General features: G+C 45.1%; 1 protein-coding gene across 8 annotated transcripts in view; it reads right to left on the bottom strand.

Moving 5' to 3' along the window:
• The window catches only part of EPS15L1 (epidermal growth factor receptor pathway substrate 15 like 1), a 411,806-nt gene that overhangs the window by 220,783 nt on the left and 169,332 nt on the right, over positions 1-21,691 (bottom strand). For all 8 annotated transcript variants that reach the window (XM_063914522.1, XM_063914523.1, XM_063914524.1 and 5 more), the window contains 2 exons: positions 10,952-11,024; positions 6,403-6,564 (listed from right to left, as the gene is read on the bottom strand). In XM_063914522.1, coding sequence (XP_063770592.1) covers positions 6,403-6,564; positions 10,952-11,024 — 235 coding nt within the window. The remainder of the gene's footprint in view (positions 1-6,402; positions 6,565-10,951; positions 11,025-21,691) is intronic.

Genomic DNA, 21,691 nt, shown 5'->3' with positions numbered 1-21,691 from the left:
GTGTCGGCCCCACAGGGGGCGACATCACATTTATCGGCATCTGCTCTGCCATCACATAAGCCTCCTCATCAAACGTGTCGACACAGCCGTACCGACACACCGCACACACACAGGGAATGCTCTGACTGAGGACAGGACCCCACACAGCCCTTTGGGGAGACAGAGAGAGAGTATGCCAGCACACACCAGAGCGCTATATAATTTAGGGATTAACACTATATTGAGTGAATTTTTCCCAATAGCTGCTTGTATATACAATATTGCGCCTAAATTTTGTGCCCCCCCTCTCTTTTTAACCCTTTGAGCCTGCAAACTACAGGGGAGAGCCTGGGGAGCTGTCTTCCAGCTGCACTGTGAAGAGAAAATGGCGCCAGTATGCTGAGGGAGATAGCTCCGCCCCTTTTTCGCTGACTTTTCTCCCGCTTTTTTATGGATTCTGGCAGGGGTATTTATCACATATATAGCCTCTGGGGCTATATATTGTGATATATTTGCCAGCCAAGGTGTTTTTATTGCTGCTCAGGGCGCCCCCCCCCAGCGCCCTGCACCCTCAGTGACCGGAGTGTGAAGTGTGCATGAGGAGCAATGGCGCACAGCTGCAGTGCTGTGCGCTACCTTGGTGAAGACTGATGTCTTCTGCCGCCGATTTTCCGGACCTCTTCTTTCTTCTGGCTCTGTAAGGGGGACGGCGGCGCGGCTCCGGGAACGAACACCAAGACCAGTTCCATGCGGTCGATCCCTCTGGAGCTAATGGTGTCCAGTAGCCTAAGAAGCCCAAGCTAGCTGCAAGCAGGTAGGTTCGCTTCTTCTCCCCTTAGTCCCTCGATGCAGTGAGCCTGTTGCCAGCAGGTCTCACTGTAAAATAAAAAACCTAAAATAAACTTTCTTTCTAGGAGCTCAGGAGAGCCCCTAGTGTGCATCCAGCTCGGCCGGGCACAGAAATCTAACTGAGGTCTGGAGGAGGGGCATAGAGGGAGGAGCCAGTACACACCAGATAGTACCTAATCTTTCTTTTAGTGCGCCCAGTCTCCTGCGGAGCCCGTCTATTCCCCATGGTCCTTACGGAGTTCCCAGCATCCACTAGGACGTCAGAGAAGGGGGGGGGGGGGAGAAGGGGAAGGGGGTTGGATGAGCCGGAACAGCACCCAACAGGAAAATTCTGATTTACCACATTGATGTTTATAAAGAGTTTTGCAGATACGTGATGCATTCCTACAAACCTATCCCATAATCAGCCACCTCTATCAAAGGAGAGGGGAGGACCATCTTTGCCCTGCTGTTTCACCTTTTTTTAACACGCTTGGTAATAAGCGAAACGGTGGGAATATGTATACCAGGTCGTAATTCCAGTACACTGTCAGCGCGTCCACTGCTTCTGCTGCTGGATCCCGCATCCTGGCCACATATCTCGGCAACAGATGGTTGTTCCGAGAGGCCATGAGATCTACCTGCGGTAACCCCCATGTTCTTACTACTGCTTCGAAGACCTGGGGGTGTAGACTCCATTCTCCTGGTTGCATATCTTGAAGGCTGAGATAATCCGCCTCCCAATTGTCCACCCTTGGAATGAAGGTTGCTGACAGGACTATGTCGCGTCTTTCTGTCCAGGACAGAATCTTTGTAGCTTCTCTCAAGGCTATGCGGCTCTTTGTTCCTCCCTGATGGTTTATGTGTGCCGCTTCTGTGACATTGTCCGACTGCACCCTCACATGTCGAGCTCTTACTAGACTCTCCGCTTGAAGGAGTTCATTGTAGATGGCTCGTAATTCCAATACGTTTATCGGTAAGCTGCTCTCGTACGAAGACCATCTCCCCTGAAATTGATGGTTGCCTAGTACTGCACCCCATCCTCTGAGACTGGCATCTGTTGTCAAAATGATCCAATCCCAGATTCCAAGCTTCTTTCCCCTGGATAGGTTCCCGTGAACCGACCACCAAATCAACGAAGTCCTGGCTTGAGGTGACAAGCGAATTCTTCTGTGAAGTAGTAGATGCTTGCCCGCCCCTTGAGCAATCAGACTTAATTGAAAGGGTCTGGAATGTAGTCTGCCGTACTGGATCGCTTCAAAGGATGCCACCATCTTTCCCAGAAGCTGTACACAGAGATGTAGCAATACAGTCTGATTTGGTAAGACCAGTTGAACCATCTCCTTGATGTTTTGAATCTTGTCCTCCGGAAGGAACACACTCAATTGTATTGTGTCCAAGATAAGACCCAGGAATTGAATTCTCTGCATCGGTTGTAAATTGGATTTTTTGAAATTCACAATCCAACCATGTTGAATTAGAACTTGATGAGTGACCTGAGCATCCTTGATCAACAGGTCCTGGGATGGAGCCTTGATCAGGAGGTCGTCCAGATACGGTATTATCATTACTCCTAACAATATCAATTTCGCTATCATGACTGTGATGACATTTGTGAAGATTCTCGGGGCCGATGACAGGCCGAACGGCAGAGCTCAGAATTGGTAATGATTCCTGCCCACAGCAAACCATAAGTACGCTTGGTGTGGAGACCAAATTGGGACATGGAGGTACGTATCCTTAATGTCCATCGTCATCATGAACTCCCATTGCTCCAGACCCGCAATAACTGACTATCGATTCCATTAAACAGTCAGGAATTGATTTAACACCTTTATATTGAGGATTGGTGTTACTGACCTGTCAGGTTTTGGTACTACAAAAAGATTTGAATAAAAGCCCGTTTCTCTCAGAGGACTCGGAACTGGGGCAATTACCTCTGTTTGAAGTAATTTTGAAAAGTCAGGTCTAATGCTCTCACTCTTTGAGGGCACTGAGGAAGCCTGTAGTAAAGAATTGACTGGGAGGTCGTGTTTGAAAATCCCTTCGGTAACCCTGGGAAATGATATTGTTGATCCAGACTTCCGGGGAGGTTTCAGGCCAGGCTTCCTGAAACCCCATCAACCATGCGCCCACCTTGGGTGACCCAAGGTGAGCTGGGAGACCGTCATGTCACAGTCTTGTCAGGAGGCTTGGAGTCCTGCTTTGTGGTTGTGGACTGGGAATGGCCTCTGCCTCTGTTTCGACAAGCTTGTCCAGCAAATCCTCTTCCACTGGCACGAAAGGACTGAGACCTAAAAGAATTAAACACTGGACCAGAGTAGCTTCTTCTTACCGGTTGTGTGGTTCTAGGATACATAGTTGGCAGAAACGTGGATTTTCCCACCGTGGCTTGAGAAATCCACTTGTCCAATTCTGGAACAAACAATGCTTCCCCCACAAAGGAGATCACTTCCACTGCCTTTTTTGAATCCGAATCCACTTGCCAATCTCTGAGTCAGAGAATCCCCCTGGCTGATATTGCCGAAGCTGAAATGCGTGACGCTATCCTACTAGCATCTTTTGTGGCTTGACAAATGTAAGTGGCCGACTCTCGGATATGTTCCTCTAGTCTAACTATTTCTTCCTGATTATTGTCTTCAGCAACAGCCTGAACTATTTGTCCTGCCCAAGCGACAATAGCCTTATTGACCCATGCACCTAATATGGTAGATCTCTCTGAAGCGCCTGCCGTCACAAAGATGGATTTAAGGGCCGTATCCAACTTGCGATCTGACACATCATTAAGTGTAGTCACATTCGGTATAGGTAATATTGTCTTTTTTGACAATCTAGCTAGAGAAGCATCCACAATCGGTGGTACTTCCCATTTAGACATCATTCCCTTAGGTAAGGGATAATTAACTGCAAACTTTTTGGGCAATTGTAAGCGTCTATCCGGCTGCTTCCATGCTTCTCCCATCTGATCCTGAAGTGTCTGAGGGATCGGAAACACTGCCGTTGTCGGCTTCTGTGATTCAAACAGATCAAATACTTCAGGCTCCTTAATTTCCTTCTTTGAAATTAAGTACCTGTTTAACAGCCTCAATGAGGGATTCTAACCCTTTTACCTCTGAATCCTCTTCCGGAGGACTTCCATCCAATATCTCCTCAACAGATTCTCTCTACTCCTCATCTACCAAGAGACCTTCCTCCTCCTCAGACTCTTCTTGCAGGATAGGAAGAGGTCTCTTTACCGATCTGCATACAAGCTTTTCCACCTGTGCTGGCAGAGTAATCCTAATGAGAAATTCCTCCATAGTCTTTGAAAAACCGGCGGCCCATTCTAAATGTTGGTTATGGGATTCCGCCATCTCTTTAGAGATATCCGCCAGGGCATTTTCCCATGACCCTGATGTACCACTGCTCCCTGTTAAGCGTCCATTTCCAAGCATGTGTCACACACCATGGAGATGCCAACACTCGTGCTCTTTTTTTCACATTTTGAACATACATAACATATTTTTGACGCAATGTCCAACCCTCTCACACACTCCAAATAGCAGTGCTTTCACTCTATTAGTGTTGATGGTGAAAAGCTGCAGGGATATAGGGAGCAATGAAATTAGGTCTTTTTAGCCACAAGTTGGAATAAAAAATTTGCAAAAAATCTTAAAAATCAACCAGACGTTTACAAACCCCACACCACCAACTGTTCAGACAGGTTGATATGTGACAGCATTGATACTTCTGATCCTCCCTCCTCCGTAGAACCTTCCCTCGGAAGAACTCAGTCTCTCCTCTCAGTGAACAGCCCACTCTGCCAGCACGCCCAATTTATATAAACAAGATGGCCAAAACTCAAGTTTTTTGTTCACCTCGCTGCTAGGCTTCCTTGTAGCGAGGAACACCCATCCCTGCGCCTATCCTCTGCCAGTGCGCCCAATTGCACTCACCAGGGGATCCGAATCCGAACCAGTCTGATCCCACTGCGGCCAGGTACACAGCACAGGGCGGCCAGGAGGGAGCGCGGTATAATGTCAGCACGTCACATTGCGGGCTGGCCGATGCTGGACGGGGCTGTGTCTCGGCAGCGCGACCATCCATTACCCTCAGGAATTTCATTTTTACCCCATATGGGGTAATTTACCCCTTTTCCCTGACCACTGCTTTATACCATAACATCAGATAATAGGAAAAAGGTATAGCACCTAGGACAGATTTGGAATATACTATCAGATCTGTTCCAATCCATAATACAGGTCACTTAAAAGAGGGAATGAAAATAATCCATCACTTCCGCCTCTTTGTCTGAAAAATGTAGGGCAGAACAGACAGCTTGCTATATTATGTTATGTTATGACTTCTGCCTCTTAACCTTCATCTTTGGTAAACCCCTTAGAACTGGACCACCCAAGAGACAGAAGTGAAGCCAAACCCGGATGCTACAATTATAGGGTGCATTGGCATATGCCTTCATCGTTACCAGAGGTGATACGATTCAACCAAGTCATCCACCAACCTTAGCTGGACATCTTGGCCAAGCTGGAGCATATGGTGATACAGCAGTGGAGCCCAAATGTCCTTTGCCATGTGCTATGGATAGGGAAGGATTGGATTCCAAGGCTCCAGAAATGGGAGGAAGAATGTCACTAGCCCTAAGGAAACAGTCTTTTGGCCCGTTCCCATGGAATGGATGACACAAAAGTCAATGTTCCCCTTAACAGTCCCTGGGTCTGAAATGTAGTGGCATCTCATACTTAAGCTGAGCACACACTATACGATGTGTGTACCCAGCGACATAGCAGGCGATGGGTTCTGGGGAGGGATGTCTGCGGCATCATCAAGTGCATACACACTTGCTGATGCTGGCAGTAACGGCAGGGGCAATGCTGCATTCGGTAGCATGGCCCCAGCTGTTTATGTTGCCCTTGCATGTAGGGCCGACGGAGAATGTCACTGCCTATGCACTGGAGCGTGCATCGTCAGCGTCTTTGTGGGTATACACTATACAATATGCCCGATATGTAACTCTGACATATCGTCTAGTGCAGGGGTAGCCAACCCTGGTCCTCTAGAGCTACCAACAGTTAACGTTTTTTCCAGGTCTCCTCATCGAATCAGAAGGGAAGTAATTAGCTCCACTTGTGGATCTTTTAAAATGTGTCAGTGAGTAATGACTGCATCTGTGCACCTGCTGGGTGCTGGAAAATGTGAACTGTTGGTAGCTCTTGAGGACCAGTGTTGGCTTCCCCTGGTCTAGTGTGTCCCAGCTTAACTCTCCTAATGTGTTCCTCTTTACAGGTTAACAACATCCTATCACATAAGATACGGTGACCTCTGATGCCAGGAGGTATCACCCTATGCTGGTGTGAATACTCTTCTCAGGTGCATAAGACTTCTAAATAAATGTGAAGTTACTTTTCTAGAACTGTCCCAATATAGATTTAGTCCACATCTTCAACTTGGTATAACTTTTTTACCTTTTTTTAATTTTTTGATTAAAAGGAAACAATTTAAGTAAAGCAGAGCTGCCACATCCACTCTTAATGTGGTTGAAATTGCTAAATTAAAAATGGAGATATAGAGATTAAATACAAGTGCAATCAATCTCACCATTTGCCCTTCTTCCTGGCACTTTTGCCTTACATCATTTAGCATGTCTTTTAATTTAGCTTTTTGTTGGTCCATTTCATCAAGCCGGTCCTGTGCATCCTGCTTTTGTGCTTCTAGTTCCTGTAATGTTGAAGCTTCACGGTCTAGATCATTCTGCAGCTCCTGAAACAATGGATAATGTAGAAAATATTTGTACACATTTTGTAGTCTATCACAGCTTATAATTATAATAATCACGAGGCTCAGTCTAACAATATATTGGAAGAATTTTGCAGCCAGGGTAAATATGCCCCCCTATTATACATAAGTTAATAAGCTGTACCCAAAACTATATTTTAAATGTACCAATAAATCATTTAAATAGGAAATAAACATAACTTTTTGATTTTGTTTGATATGATCCACCCATCATAACTTTCGTATGTCTGTCTGCAGAATAGTTAGTGTTGTTGAAATAATCAGTGACAGGCTAAGGATCCCTTGAAGGAACAGTAACTGGTGCTCCTGCACCTTTTAAAGCCAGAACACAGAATGCAACATTCTAAATGTGTCAGTAAAAAACATCTAGTTATTCAGCAGTGGGAGGTAACCCCTAACGTCACAAAAGGTAGGATGCTCTGAGTAGGGAGGGCAAAATATTAGATAGAACTGCATCAAACTTTGCATAAAGTTTTAAATATATAGGGGTATATGCAATTGTGGTCGAATTCCCGAAGTTGTCGAATTTCGGGTATTTTTCGCCAAAAAAAAAAATTCGGCAATGCAATTCAGTGCTTTCCGTCAAAAAAACGGACTTTCAAAATTCGACTTTTTGAAATTCGACTTTTTGCAAATTCGACTTTTCTGCAATGATACAAGTGCTGCAATTCGACAAAAGCATATTCAATTCAAGTTTGGAAATTCGACAGCAGTGCTTTTAGACAGCAAATTCGTCATTTTCAATCCGCCACACTTTGGAGGGTGAAACCAATAGAAAAATTTTAAAACATGTTTTTTTTGTGTATTTTTTTCGTGGTAATATCAGATCTATTTATATTAGAAGGGATTAGGTACTTGGTTTGTCTTTTTTGGAGGCACAGGTATTATTTATATATTTAAAAAAAAAAATTTTTTTTTTAATAGATGGAATGGTGAAATCCCTGAAAAAAATGGCGTGGGGTACCCCCTCCAAAGCATAACCAGCCTCGGGCTCTTCGAGCTGGTCCTGGTTCTAAAAATGCGGGGGGAAAATTGACAGGGGATCCCCCGTATTTTTAAAACCAGCACCGGGCTCTGCGCCTGGTGCTGGTGCAAAAAATACGGGGGACAAAACGAGTAGGGGTCCCCCGTATTTTTTACACCAGCATCGGGCTCCACTAGCTGGACAGATAATGCCACAGCCGGGGGTCACTTTTATACAGTGCCCTGCGGCCGTGGCACTAAATATCCAACTAGTCACCCCTGGCCGGGGTACCCTGGGGGAGTGGGGACCCCTTCAATCAAGGGGTCCCCCCCACCCAGCCACCCAAGGGCCATGGGTGAAGCCCGAGGCTGTCCCCCCCCATCCAAGGGCTGCGGATGGGAGGCTGATAGGCTTGGTAAAATGTCAAGAATATTGTTTTTTCCAGAAGAACTACAAGTCCCAGCAAGCCTCCCCCGCAAGCTGGTACTTGGAGAACCACAAGTACCAGCATGCGGGAGAAAAACGGGCCCGCTGGTACCTGTAGTTCTACTGGGAAAAAAATAGCCAAATAAAAACAGGACACACACACCGTGACAGTAAAACTTTATTTCATACGTCGACACACACATACTTACCTATGTTCACACGCTGACATCGGTCCTCTTCTCCAAGTAGAATCCACGGATACCTGAAAAGAAAAGATCAATATACTCACCTCAGCCAGGGTCCAGAGATAAATCCACGTACTTGTTAAAAAAAACAAACCGGACACCCGTACCATGCCGGACTGAAAGGGGTCCCATGCTTACACATGGGACCCCTTACCCCGAATGCAGAGAGACCTCTCAGAGTGACAGCTGTCACAGAAAGGTCTCTAAAGCCAATCAGGAAGCGCAACTTCGTTGCGCTCACCTGATTGGCTGTGCGCTGTCTGAACTCAGACAGCGCATCGCATAGCGCCCTCCATTACTTTCAATGGTGGGAACTTTGCAGCTAGCGGTGAGGTCACCCACCGGTCAGCGGCTGACCGCGGGTAACCCCACCGCTGACGGCAAAGTTCCCACCATTGAAAGTAATGGAGAGGCTTTGCGATGCGCTGTCTGACAGCTCAGACAGCGCACAGAAAATCAGGTGAGCGCCACGGAAGTAGCGCTTCCTGATTGGCTGAAGGGACTTCAGTGACAGGAGTCACGTGGTGTCCCGGCATTCGGGGAAAGGGGTCTGATGTGAAAGCATGGGACCCCTTTCAGTCCGGTGGTACGGGTGTTCGTTTTTTTTTTTAACAAGTACGTGGATGTATCTCTGGACGTGGATGTACCTCTGGACGCTGGAAGGTGAGTATAATTTTTTTCACAGGTACCCTCGGATCGTCGGAGACCGTGGTAGTCGGCATGTCAACATAGGTAAGTATGTGTGTGTCGGCAGTGTGTAATAAAGTTTTACTTGTCACGGTGTCTGTGTACTGTTTTTATTTGGGTATTTTTTTTCCAGTGGAACTACAGGTACCAGCGGGCCCGGTTTCCTCCCGCATGCTGGTACTTGTGGTTCTCCAAGTACCAGCTTGCGGGGGAGGCTTGCTGGGACTTGTAGTACTGCTGGAAAAAACAATATTCTTGTCATTTTTCTCAAGGCTATCAGCCTCCCATCCGCAGCCATTGGATGGGGGGGACAGCCTCGGGCTTCACCCCTGGCCCTTGGGTGGCTGGGGGGGGGGACCCCTTGATTGAAGGGGTACCCACTCCCCCAGGGTACCCCGGCCAGGGGTGACTAGTTGGATATTTAATGCCACGGCCGCAGGGCACTGTATAAAAGTGACCCCCGGCTGTGGCATTATCTGTCCAGCTAGTGGAGCCCGATGCTGGTGTAAAAAATACGGGGGACCCCTACTCTTTTTGTCCCCCGTATTTTTTGCACCAGCACCAGGCGCAGAGCCCGGTGCTGGTTTTAAAAATACGGGGGATCCCTGCCCAATTTATCCCCGGATATTTAGAACCAGGACCAGCTCGAAGAGCCCGAAGCTGGTTATGCTTTGGAGGGGGGACCCCACGCCATTTTTTCCCGTTTTTTCCAGTTTTTTAAAATCGCTGCAAAATCCGGCAAATCGGCCGTTTTTCGCCCGCGGGACTGTCGAATCCGTTTTTCATTGAATATGGTGAATTCCGGCAGCCACCTGTCGAGCTGTACTTGGAGAACCACAAGTACCAGCACGCGGGTGGAAAAACGGGCCCGCTGGTACCTGTAGTTCTACTGAAAAAAAATACCCACCCGCATGCTGGTACTTGTGGTTCTCCAAGTACCAGCTTGCGAGGGAGGCTTGCTGGGACTTGTAGTTCTTCTGGAAAAAACAATATTCTTGCATTTTACTCAAGGCTATCAGCCCCCCATCCGCAGCCCTTGGATGGGGGGGGGGGGCAGCCTCGGGCTTCACCCCTGGCCCTTGGGTGGCTGGGGGGGGGGGGGGGGGGGGACCCCTTGATTGAAGGGGTCCCCACTCCTCCAGGGTACCCCGGGCCAGGGGTGACTAGTTGGATATTTAATGCCACGGCCGCAGGGCGCTGTATAAAAGTGACCCCCGGCTGTGGCATTATCTGTCCAGCTAGTGGAGCCCGGTGCTGGTACAAAAAATACGGGGGACCCCTACTCTTTGTCCCCCGTATTTTTTGCACCAGGACCAGGCGCAGAGCCCGGTGCTGGTTGTTAAAATACGGGGGATCCCCTGTCATTTTTTTCCCCGTATTTTGGCAACCAGGACCGGCTCAAAGAGCCCGAGGCTGGTTATGCTTAGGAGGGGGGACCCCACGCAATTTTTTTTCGTGTTTTTTCCCGTTTTTTTAACATTTTTAAAAATCTAATCAAAATCCGTCAAATTGGCCGTTTTTCGACAGCGTGACAGTCGAATCCGTTTTTTTATTGAATATGTAGAATTACGGCACCCACCTGCCGGAATTCGACGGTCGAATTGTATCGAATTAAAAAACGGGCGAAAAATTGCCGCGATTCGCCGGCAGTTGCATATACCCCATAGTGTACAGAAATTTGATTTTCTCTTGGCATTTGTTGTTTATTTGATAGCACAGTAGAATGAATATGCGTTTATCTTGTATGCATTATATAGGGGAAAAAACTAACATAATATGCTGCAAACCCCCAGATGTTAACATTATAATATTAATGGACTAGTTCCCTTGTGTACAGGGAAACCCAATATTCATTATAGTGATCTACCAAACTTAAATAAAACCAAAGTTCACTGTGCTTCCAACCTTTTCATTTGTCCAATCAAGTTTGGAAGATGCACATGAATGAAAATTGTGGTTTCATAACCAAAAGGGATCCTTAAAAGCTTTTCTGTTTTGTCTGCGCTGATTGGAATGACCTGATGCATACCTGTACTTCTGTGCTCTTCTGTCTTATGGCCTCTTCTTTTTCTCTGATGTCCTGTTCTAAAGCATACTTTTCTCTGTAAGACAAAGCAGTAAAATACACATTAAGTATGAAAACAACCTGCTTATTATTCAGTTCACATCCATATTCCATAGCCATTTTCACTTTGCATGCAAATGTACATTAAAATTGGACTGGACACATGCAAATGGTGAAATTGGTTTAAATCAAGGCAGTATACATGGGCCCCCATTCACATTGTGCCATGGTTGTCAAAATACTAAGCATCTTGTACTGTACCATAGGTCTTATCCTGGACTGATGGCACCGTTTATCCCATTACTCATACTTCTCGCCCATCACTATTATTACTTATAAAGTGGAATTTTGTACAGGGCTCAATCCACAGGTCATGGGGACTTGACCTTTGGTGGGGGCTCTCCATATATGTTAGCAGGTGGGCAAGGATGGAATTTGCTCTCGACAGGAGTTACAGGATATATTGTCACTTACAACAACAAACCATTAGTCGTACCTACAGAAAGTACAGTACTATGCAAAAGTTTTAGGCAGGTTTTGAAAAAATTCTGCAAAGTAAGAATGCTTTCAAACATAGAAGTGTTAATAGTTTATTATTATCAATTAACAAAATGCAAAGTGAATGAACAGAGGAGAAATCAAAATGAAATCCGAATCAATATTTGGTGTGACCACCCTTTGCCTTCAAAATAGCAGAGTCTGAAAGAGAAGAGTCTGCCTGTATGATGGCCCTTCTTCTGCACAGATCCTGCGGAAGAGGAGTAATGCAGAAATGGCCTGGACTGGACCCTGCAGATCTAGAATGTAACCCCTTGATACAATTTTGCTCACCCAAAGATTCAAGGTGGATTGAATCCAGACCTCCCGAAACCTTAATAAATGGGCCCCCACCACCTAAATGTGAACCAGAGCCCTCAGAGCCTCATGCAGAATGCTTTTATGGTGTGTTCACAGCAGGACGTTGGGTGCCTGGGGTGCCATGACCTCTAGAGGCCCCTGATGGGAATCTCTTGAAATACATCTGAAGGCCTGAATATTTCCTCTACCCTGGGCCCGAAAGGAAAAGAACCTGGGAAATTAGGTTTTATGGGCTGAGACTGGAAGTTAAGGGCTCATGCCTCCCGTAGCCTGGGAAATAATTTTAGTGAGTTCTGAACCGAACAAGAAGTCACCCTCAAATGGAACTGCCTCTAAAGTGTGTTTTGATTCAGTGTCAGCATTCAAGACTCAAAGCCAGAAAGAACGCCTGTCAGAAACCACCAAAGCCTGGATGGTATCTATTAAGGCTTCCCTCACAGAACCCTGATATCACTTGAGACTAGGGATGAGCAGGTTCGGTTCCCCGGGAACCGAACCCACCCGAACATCGCCATTCGAGCCGGGATCTGAGTCCAGCCCGTGAATTCCCGCCTTACTCGCATCCCAAAGTGAGGCCGAATGTCTCCCCGCTGTTGGATTCTATATAAGTATCTTTACTCCGGCTGTGGAACGTGTACTGGACGGACGTGTCCGTCTCCAGTACATTGTTGTCTGGCGTGGGGCGGGAGCTCTGTCTGCTGTATCTGAAAGGGGTACTCGCTCGGTCTGCTGTATCTGAAAGGAGTGCCCTGTCTGCTGTATCTGAAAGGGGTGCCCTGTCTGCTGTATCTGAAAGGGGTGCCCTGTCTGCTGTATCTGAAAGGGGTGCTCTCTATATCTGCGGTATCTAAAAGGGGTGACCCGTCTGCTGTAACTGAATGGGGTGCTCTCTCTGTCTGCTGTATCTGAATAAGGGGTGCTCTCTCTGCTGTATCTGAATAAGGGGTGCTCGCTCTGTCTGCTGTATCTGAAAAAGGGGTGCTCGCTCAGTCTGCTTTATCTGAAAAAGGGGTGCTCTGTCTGCTGTATCTGAAAGGGGTGCTCTGTCTGCTGTATCTGAAAGGGGTGCTCTCTGTCTGCTGTATCTGAAAGGGGTGCTCTCTGTCTGCTGTATCTGAAAGGGGTGCTCTCTGTCTGCTGTATCTGAAAAAGGGGTGCTTTCTCTGACTGCTGTGTCTGAAAAAGGGGTGACCTGTCCGTCCACCATGGGCTCTGTTTTTGTTTGTGCTGTACCCCAGTGTACTATAACATTTTTATTTTATTTTCATAAGTACTGTGACACTGCCAGTCAGACCGCAGTATATTAGTTCATACTCATAAACGTAGTGTGTGACTCTGTCGGTGAAGTCAACCGCAGTGTGTAATTACTATATATATTTTTGACTCATTTGTGTGACGCTGCCTGTGAAGCCAACTGCAGTGTCTAATTATTATATATATTTCTGATTCATTTGTGCGACACTTTTGTTGTACCCCAATTCGTGTTGATAGAAATAGAGGACAAACAACTGAAAGATCAGGAATCACTTCCTACTACTTGTGCTGAAGCTGTTGCCACTAGTCATGACATTGACAATGCAAGTTCATCAACGTCATCTGCGAAGGCCGATGCCCAATGGCATAGAGGCATGTAAAATCAAAGAAGCAATAAAAAAAAAGTAAAGTTATCTGACGAGAAACGTAAAATTGGCAATATGCCATTCACTAACGAAGTGGCAAGGAAAGGCTAAAGGGAGTTCACACGGAGCGGTGTTCAGCTAATTTCTAAGCAATCTGAGAAGATTGCTTAGAACATCGCACCGTATGTAGGGGGGTGCTGGAAACAGCGATGCGCGCATCGCCGGTGCTAGATTGGGCTGCATGCAGGCACAATCTAGCAAGTCGGTCAGTTCACCGCTGGGTGAAATGAGCAGCCCCCCGTTAACGTCCCCCACTCGCTCAGCACATCGCGCTGTGCTGATCAGGGGGAGAGATGTGTGCTGAGCGGTCTGTGCTAGACCGCTCAGCACACATCTCTGGGGAAATCTCCCCATCAGTACGGCCCTTAAGGCCTTGGCCTGTGTTTACGACTGGTGGTTCTGAGTCTCATAATGATGATGTAAGCCCTCCTCCCTGTAGAAGAGTTAAAAAATTAAGCTTTTTAAAGGCACAGGAACCAACTGTGTTCAGAAATATCACCAATCACCAAGGAGAGTCCAAGTATGCACACAGTTGCGATGTATAAGCCTGATCTTTCCAATACTGTACGGGAAGAGGAGGCTCCTTCCACCATTTGCCCGCCCTCTGCAAGTGTTGGGAGGAGCAGCGCCAGTCAACGCGCTGACACGGAGATTTAGGATGCCACTGTAGAAGTACACCAGGATGAGGAGGATATTGCTATAGCTGCCGCTAATGAGAATGTTGACGATGAGAATTTTGATGATGGGGCTGTGGTTTGTTTAAATAAGGCTCCAGTAGAGACAGTTGTTGGCCATGGTATGAAAAAGCCCATTGACATGCCTAGGCAAAAAACAAAAAAATCCACCTCTTCTGTGTGAAGTTATATCTCCCCACACCAGGACAATTACTGTGTAGCCATCTGTAGTCTTTGTAAAGTCATTGTAAGTTGAGGTGAGGCCATAACCACCAAGGAGCCTCCACCCTGTTACGCCACTTGCAGCACATACATCACAAGTTGCTGAAACATTCATAAACTTCAGATAAGAACGTAACCAGTCCAGCGACACCTAGCTCCGTTTTTCTCTGTTGGATCCAAGCGCCTGCAATCCCCACCACCAACACCCTCATCTTCAATATCCTGCTCAATCAGGATCGGAAATAGTCCTGTATCCAATTCCTCCGGAGATCCTTAAGTGCTACGCCTACTGCTGCTGCTGTTGCTTCTGGGAGTCGATCTTCATCCCAGAAGGGGACCAGGAAGACTACTTGTAGTTTAACAAAACAATTGACTGTTCAACAATGCTTTGCAAAGAAGATGAAGTATAACAGCAGTCATCCAGTTGCAAAGCAGATTACTAAGGCCATAACAACTATGTCGGTGTTAGACGTGTGTCCAGTATCCGCCACTAGTGCAGTGGCATTTAGACAGTTGTTTGAAGTACTGTCTCTCCAGGACCAAATCCCGTCTAGATTCCACTACACTAGACAAGCAATTCCCAGCCTGTACAAGGACATTAAATATTAGTGTCCTCAGAAATGCCGTTGTACCCACCGTCCACTTAACCACGGATATGTAGACAAGTGGAATAGGGCAAACTAAAGTCTATATGACTGAGAGTCCACTGGGTAGATGTAGTGCCTCCTGCTCCACCAACAGCAACAGCATCTCACAAATGCCAACTCATTCAGAGGCAGGCTACGCTGTGTATCACCATTACAGTAAGAGGCGAACCGCTGAGAGCCTCTTAGAAAAACTCAGGGAAATCATTGCACAATGGCTTACCCCACTTGGAGTCTCCTCAGGATTTGTGATGTCTGACAATGCCATCAAATTTGTGAGAGCATTAAATAGTAACATAGTATCTAAGGTTGAAAAAATACAATTGTCCATCGGGTTCAACCTATTTGTGGTCTCCTATGCACGATTATTTTGTATAAAATTTTGACTGAAGTTGCTGACTTCCGTTCCGATTAACCCCTCTTTTTTATAATAACCATAGTGCGTGACTATGCCCCGTAACCCTGGATATCCTTATCCATTAGGAATTTATCTAACCCATTCTTAAAGGTGTTGACTGAGTTGGCCATTACAACTCCCTCAGGCAGGGAATTCCAAACACGTATCGTCCTTACCGTAAAAAAGCCTTTACGCCATATTGTGTGGAATCTCCTCTCCTCTAACCTGAGCGAGTGTCCACGAGTTCTCTGTGTTGATTTAACCAAAAACAGGTCCTGCGCAAGATCTGTATATTGTCCCCTTATATATTTGTAAATGTTGATCATGTCCCCTCTTAATCTCCTCTTTTCCAGTGTAAACATGCCTAGTCTTGCAATCCTTTCCTCGTATTCCAGCGTCTCCATACCCTTAATTAGTTTGGTCGCCAGCCTTTGAACCTTTTCTAGCTCCAGGATATCCTTTTTGTAGTAAGGTGCCCAGAATTGTACACAGTATTCAAGGTGTGGCCTCACAAGTGATTTATATAACGGGAGTATAATACTCTCGTCCCTAGCATCAATTCCCCATTTTATGCATGCTAATATCTTATTAGCCTTCTTTGCTGCAGTCCTACTTTGGGTACTACTGCTTAGTTTGCTATCTATGAGGACACCTAAGTCCTTTTCCAGTACAGAATCCCCTAATTTTACCCCATTTAGTAGGTAGGTGTTATTTTTGTTCTTGTTACCACAGTGCATTACCTTACACTTGTCTGTATTGAAGCGCATTCTCCATTTCGCTGCCCAAGCTTCTAATTTAACTAAGTCATTCTGAAGCGACTCAGCATCCCCCTCTGCATTTATAACTTTACACAATTTGGTATCATCTGCAAAAATTGACACCATGCTCTCTAGACCTTCTGTTAGGTCGTTAATGAAAATATTGAACAATAGCGGTCCTAATACTGAGCCTTGCGTCACACACCACTTAGCACTTCAGTCCAAGTTGAAAAAGATCCATTAACCACAACGCGCTGCTCCCTATTATCGAACCAGTTTTTGACCCAAGTGCATATTGTGCTTCCTAGCCCTGATTCTTGTAGCTTGTAGATAAGTCTCATGTGTGGTACAGTATCGAACGCTTTGGCAAAATCTAAAAAGATTACATCCACCTCTTTACCCTGATCTAGGTTTGTGCTTACTGTTTCATAAAAGCCAAGTAAGTTGGTTTGACAGGATCTGTCCTTCATAAACCCATGCGGATTCCTTTTAATGACCTTATTGACTTCAAGGAACTTCTGAATACTATCTCTTAGAATACCTTCCAATACTTTCCCCACTATAGATGTAAGACTAACTGGTCTATAATTACCTGGTTCAGCTTTACTTCCCTTTTTGAATATAGGCACTACTTCCGCTATACGCCAGTCTTTGGGAACCATACCTGATATTACTGAATCCTTAAAGATCAAAAATAGCGGTTTTGCAAGTTCAGAATGAAGCTCCATTAGAACCCTTGGGTGAATACCATCGGGACCTGGTGACTTATTAATCTTTAAATGTTTTAATCGGTCACAGACTACTTCCTCGCTTAAATAAGTACCTATCAGTGGGATATTCTCATTATTGAGATTATATGTTAGTCCCTGAATTGGGTCCTCTCTAGTAAATACTGTTGAAAAAAACTCATTTAGTGTGTCCGCTATGTCATTATCATTTTTGCTTAAGACTCCCAACTTGTCTTTTAAAGGGCCTATACTCTTCTTCTTTAATCTCTTGCTATTAATGTATTTAAATATTTTTTTGGGATTCGCTCTGCTTTCCTTTGCTACTAGTTTTTCAGTTTCTACTTTAGCCGCTCTTATTTCCTTTTGGCAAATTTTGTTACATTCCTTATAGTGCTGAAATGACTCTGCTTCCCCGTCAGATTTGTATTTTTTAAATGCTCGCCTTTTCTTGTCCATAAATTCCTTAATCTTTTTGTTAAGCCACATCGGTTTATGATTTTTATTCCTTTTTTTGCTGCTCGTAGCAATAAATTTGAGTGTATTTTTAGCTTGCAGGAATTTTAGTAGCTCCCATTTCTCCGTTGTATTTTTTCCTAAAAACATACCTTCCCATTCAATATCCCTGAAAAATACCCTCATCTTATCAAAATTTGCTTTGCTAAAGTTTAGAGTCCTAGTTGAGCCAGTATAGGGCTGTTTATGGAAACCGATATTGAATGTGACCATATTGTGGTCGCTGTTTCCTATGGGTTCCCCTACTATAATACCGGATACCAAATCCCCATTGTTTGTTAATACCAGGTCTAAGACTGCATTGTACCTAGTTTGTTCCTCAATTAGTTGAACTAAGTAGTTATCATTAAGTGTGTTTAAAAACATATTGCCCCTAGCAGTATCACATGAATCGTTTTTCCAGTTTATCTCTGGATAGTTAAAATCTCCCATCACTACTATGTCTCCTACTCCTGCTGCTCTTTCAATTTGCTTTAGTAACAATTCCTCATCAGATGCGTTGATACCAGGCGGCCTATAGCATACACCCAATACTATCTTTTTTATTCCTTTTTCCCCGCATGCAATTTCTACCCATAATGTCTCGACAGTGTCTACAGTCCCCTCCTGAATATCTTCCTGTATATCAGGTTTTAAAAACGGCTTTACGTAAAGACACACCCCTCCACCCTTTTTATTTAGTCTGTCTCTCCTAAACAGTGTATAGCCCTCTAGATTAACTGTCCAATCATGAGATTCGTCCCACCAAGTTTCAGTAATGCCTATAATATCATACTGTTTGCTTGCTGCAAGTATTTCTAGTTCACCCTTTTTACCAGTAATGCTACTGGCGTTTACACACATTACATCTGGGCCAATTCCAACACATCCCATGTTTTGATCACACAATTAATTTGGTGGCACAGTATTATTTCAAACATGACAGGAGCGTGCAGGAGATGCTGTCAGTGGGCAAAAAAAATTGTGGACATTTCCGACATTCAGCAACTGCATGTCTAAGACTGGAGCACCAGCAAAAACTCTTGAATTTTCTCTGCCATCATCTGAAGCAAGAGGTAGTAACGAGGTGGAATTCTACTCTTTATATGCTTCAGCGGATGGAGGAGCATCAAAAGGCCATTCAAGCCAACACATCCACCTGTGACATAGGGAAAGGACCGGGAATGCATCTGAGTCAAGCGCAGTGGAGAATAATTTCCGTGTTGTGCAAGGTTCTCAAACCCTTCAAAGCTGCCACATGTGTAGTTAGTTCGGACAGTGCCAGCTTGAGTAGGGTCATTCCCCTCATCAGACTTTTGCAAAAGCGGTTGGAGAAAGTGAAGGAGGAGCTGAAACGGAGCGATTCCGTTAAGTATGTCGGACTTGTAGATGAAGCCCTTCATTCGCTTTGCCAGGATTCAAGGGTCGTTAATCTCTTGAAATCAGATCACTATATTTTTTTAAGCGGAACGTGATACAGCAACATCTCCTTCATTATCTACGGCAACTGCAATGAAAAAACAGAATTTTCTAAAGAGATACGCTGGCGGTGATGCAGGTAACTCAGGAACAAGTTTTGACATCTGGTCCGGACTGAAGGAGCGGCCTACAAATACTGACATACTGACATGTCTACTGTCACTGCATATGATGCTGTCATCATTGAAAGAATAGTTGATGACTATAACAGTCATATCATACAAATAGGTATGTCAGACAGTCCGCTTCAATACTGGCAGGAAAAAGAGGCAATTTGGAGGCCCTTGCACAAACTGGCTTTGCTTTACTTAAGTTGCCCACCCTCCAGGGTGTACTCAGAAACAGTTTTTAGCGCAGTCGGGAACCTTGTCAGCGATCGGCGTACGAGGTTACATCCACAAAACGTGGAAAAGATGATGTTCGTCAAAATGAATTACAAATTCCATGAGGAAGATCTTTACAAGCAATTACCTAGAAAAAGTAGAGAGGGACCTGTGATGGTGGATTCAAGCGGGGAGAAATTAATAGTCTGTGAAGAAGAGGATGTACACACTGATGGGGGTGAGGAATCGGATGCTGATGACGACATCCTTCCTATTTAAAGTACTAAAGCCAGTTTGTGCACTGCCCATTGCCAGATTGTTTTGTGGGGGTCCAAACAAACCAATCATTTCAGCCACAAGTGACAGTCCCTGTCGTTGAAATGATTGGTTTGTTAAACTTTGCATGTTCTGTTTAATATAAAACATAGAGGTAGGTGGAGGGGCCCAATGACAATTTCCATCTTGCATTATGTGCTCTTTGGAGCATTTTTTTGGCACAGTTTATAAAACGGATATCCTGTCTACCACTGCAGTGCCATGTGTTTGTCCTGCCCACATCTGTTGCTTAGCTTAGTCATCCAGCTACCTCGGTGCAACCATTTGGCCTAAACTGGATGAAAACAATATTGTGAGCTGTGAGGTGTTTGAAATAGACTAGACTGAATGTTATTGAGGTTATTAATACTGCAGGAACAAAAACAACCCCACATTCTGTTATTTTAGCTGTTTCTATGATTTTTTTCAAAAATATACCTGCAAGGGTGGTTTCGGCAAAACCAATACAGATCCAAAACACAAAGGAGATACAGATCCAAAACCCGAAAAATGGCCCGGCGCACACCCCTACTTAAGACATCCAGGACTCAATAGTGATCAAGTCGCTAGCCAGAATAGGCCGCAGGGAGACCCCTGAAAGTGTGAAAAATAGATTTAAGAATGGATTTGCTCTATTTGATGGTTCTTTAAGAGTAACAGACTGAACCATAGTGATAATAGTTGCGCTTGTTAGCCTAGTTATAGGAGCGTCGCAAAAATCCTCTGTAAAAGGATAAACATCCTTTAACTTCCTCGGAACCAGGAACTTCGAGTCAGGCTTCTTTCAACAAATCCCCAAAATGTGAGAAGGCTGGGAACATAGAGACCTGTTTCTTCTTGCGCTTAAAGAAAGAGGTTGAACTGGTCTTTGGAACAGTGGAGTCCTGTAATTGCAAAGTCTGACGGACTGCTTCAATTAGAAGAGCCACTCCTGAACTGGGGTATGAAACCACCTCTCAAGCAAAAAAATGTTCCCAATAAAGAACTATTTCCTCTTCCTTCTGGGAGGAGGCAGCAGATTCAGAATCCTCCCCAGGAAATTCAAGGGGAGATTGTCTCTTAGTGGCCAAAGCTTCTACAGATGCCATCATTTTATTTAAAAACATGGCCCTCTGTGAGAGACGCCTCCCCATATTACAGGCCCATACTGGCTCTACAGAGGGATCAGATATAGGTTGCGACTCAGCGCAGGGTATTTCACTAGCTTGAGACTGACATAACTCAGCCATAGCTTCCACCATAGACCTGGCCCAATGCGGCATCACTGTCTGCTCTGCAGAACACCCGGGCTGTGAGTCCACTGACACTACAGAGCATGCTACACATAGTGGGCCCGAATCCGCACAACCTTTAGGTAATTTTATTCCTGCAATTAGCACAGGTCAAATAAACAGCCGATCCTGGCTTACCTTTGGGAACTTTGGCTGGTTTCCATGACATAATGCCCAAAATACAGAAAGTACTACAAAAGTAAGACTACGTAAGTCCCTGGAAGGAATAGTGCAGAATGTTTACTAAGAACCACATAACTGTAACAAACTCTCTGCTATACACATGCAATATGAAGAAAAACTTAAATGTGGCACAAAACTCCATAAATCCCTAAAAAGGGAATAGTACAGTGTATGTTGTTTACAATATCAGTTTGGCAGTACCTTTCTGCTGTTATGTATTATCCAAACAGCAGCTATTCAAAATACTAGGTTATTTACAAAGTATAATAATACAATATAATTTTATTGTCATCATTAAAACAAGTTTCGCAAACGAAAATCCTTTGTGCAAATACAGCAATTACAGTACAATAGCAATATCACTAACAATAAAAACAACCTAGCACTGCTCATCTGTGCTTCTTCAGAAGTCAGCTGCGGTTCCCCCTGACGCTGGGACCTGAAGTCGCAAAGAGATAAATGATACCTGGCCGCAGCTAAGATAAGCGTGCATGCCGGGTTACCAGAAAGAGGGGAACCTCCGCACAAAGTGCCCTTACCTTACCCAAATGCCTCTTTGGATGCTGTCCGTCAAAGACAGAGCCCCAAGGATCACTCACGGTTTGGTGACTCTGCAGAGGAGAGTGGAGTTTCAGGCTACAGCAAGCCTCTAATACTAACTGTCCCCACTCTGTTATTGCT

This window comes from Pseudophryne corroboree, chromosome 1 (genome assembly GCF_028390025.1).
Source record: "Pseudophryne corroboree isolate aPseCor3 chromosome 1, aPseCor3.hap2, whole genome shotgun sequence".
Taxonomy (NCBI): domain Eukaryota; kingdom Metazoa; phylum Chordata; class Amphibia; order Anura; family Myobatrachidae; genus Pseudophryne; species Pseudophryne corroboree.
Note: the sequence above shows the minus strand (reverse complement) of the source record. Positions and strands in the feature narration are given on the sequence as shown.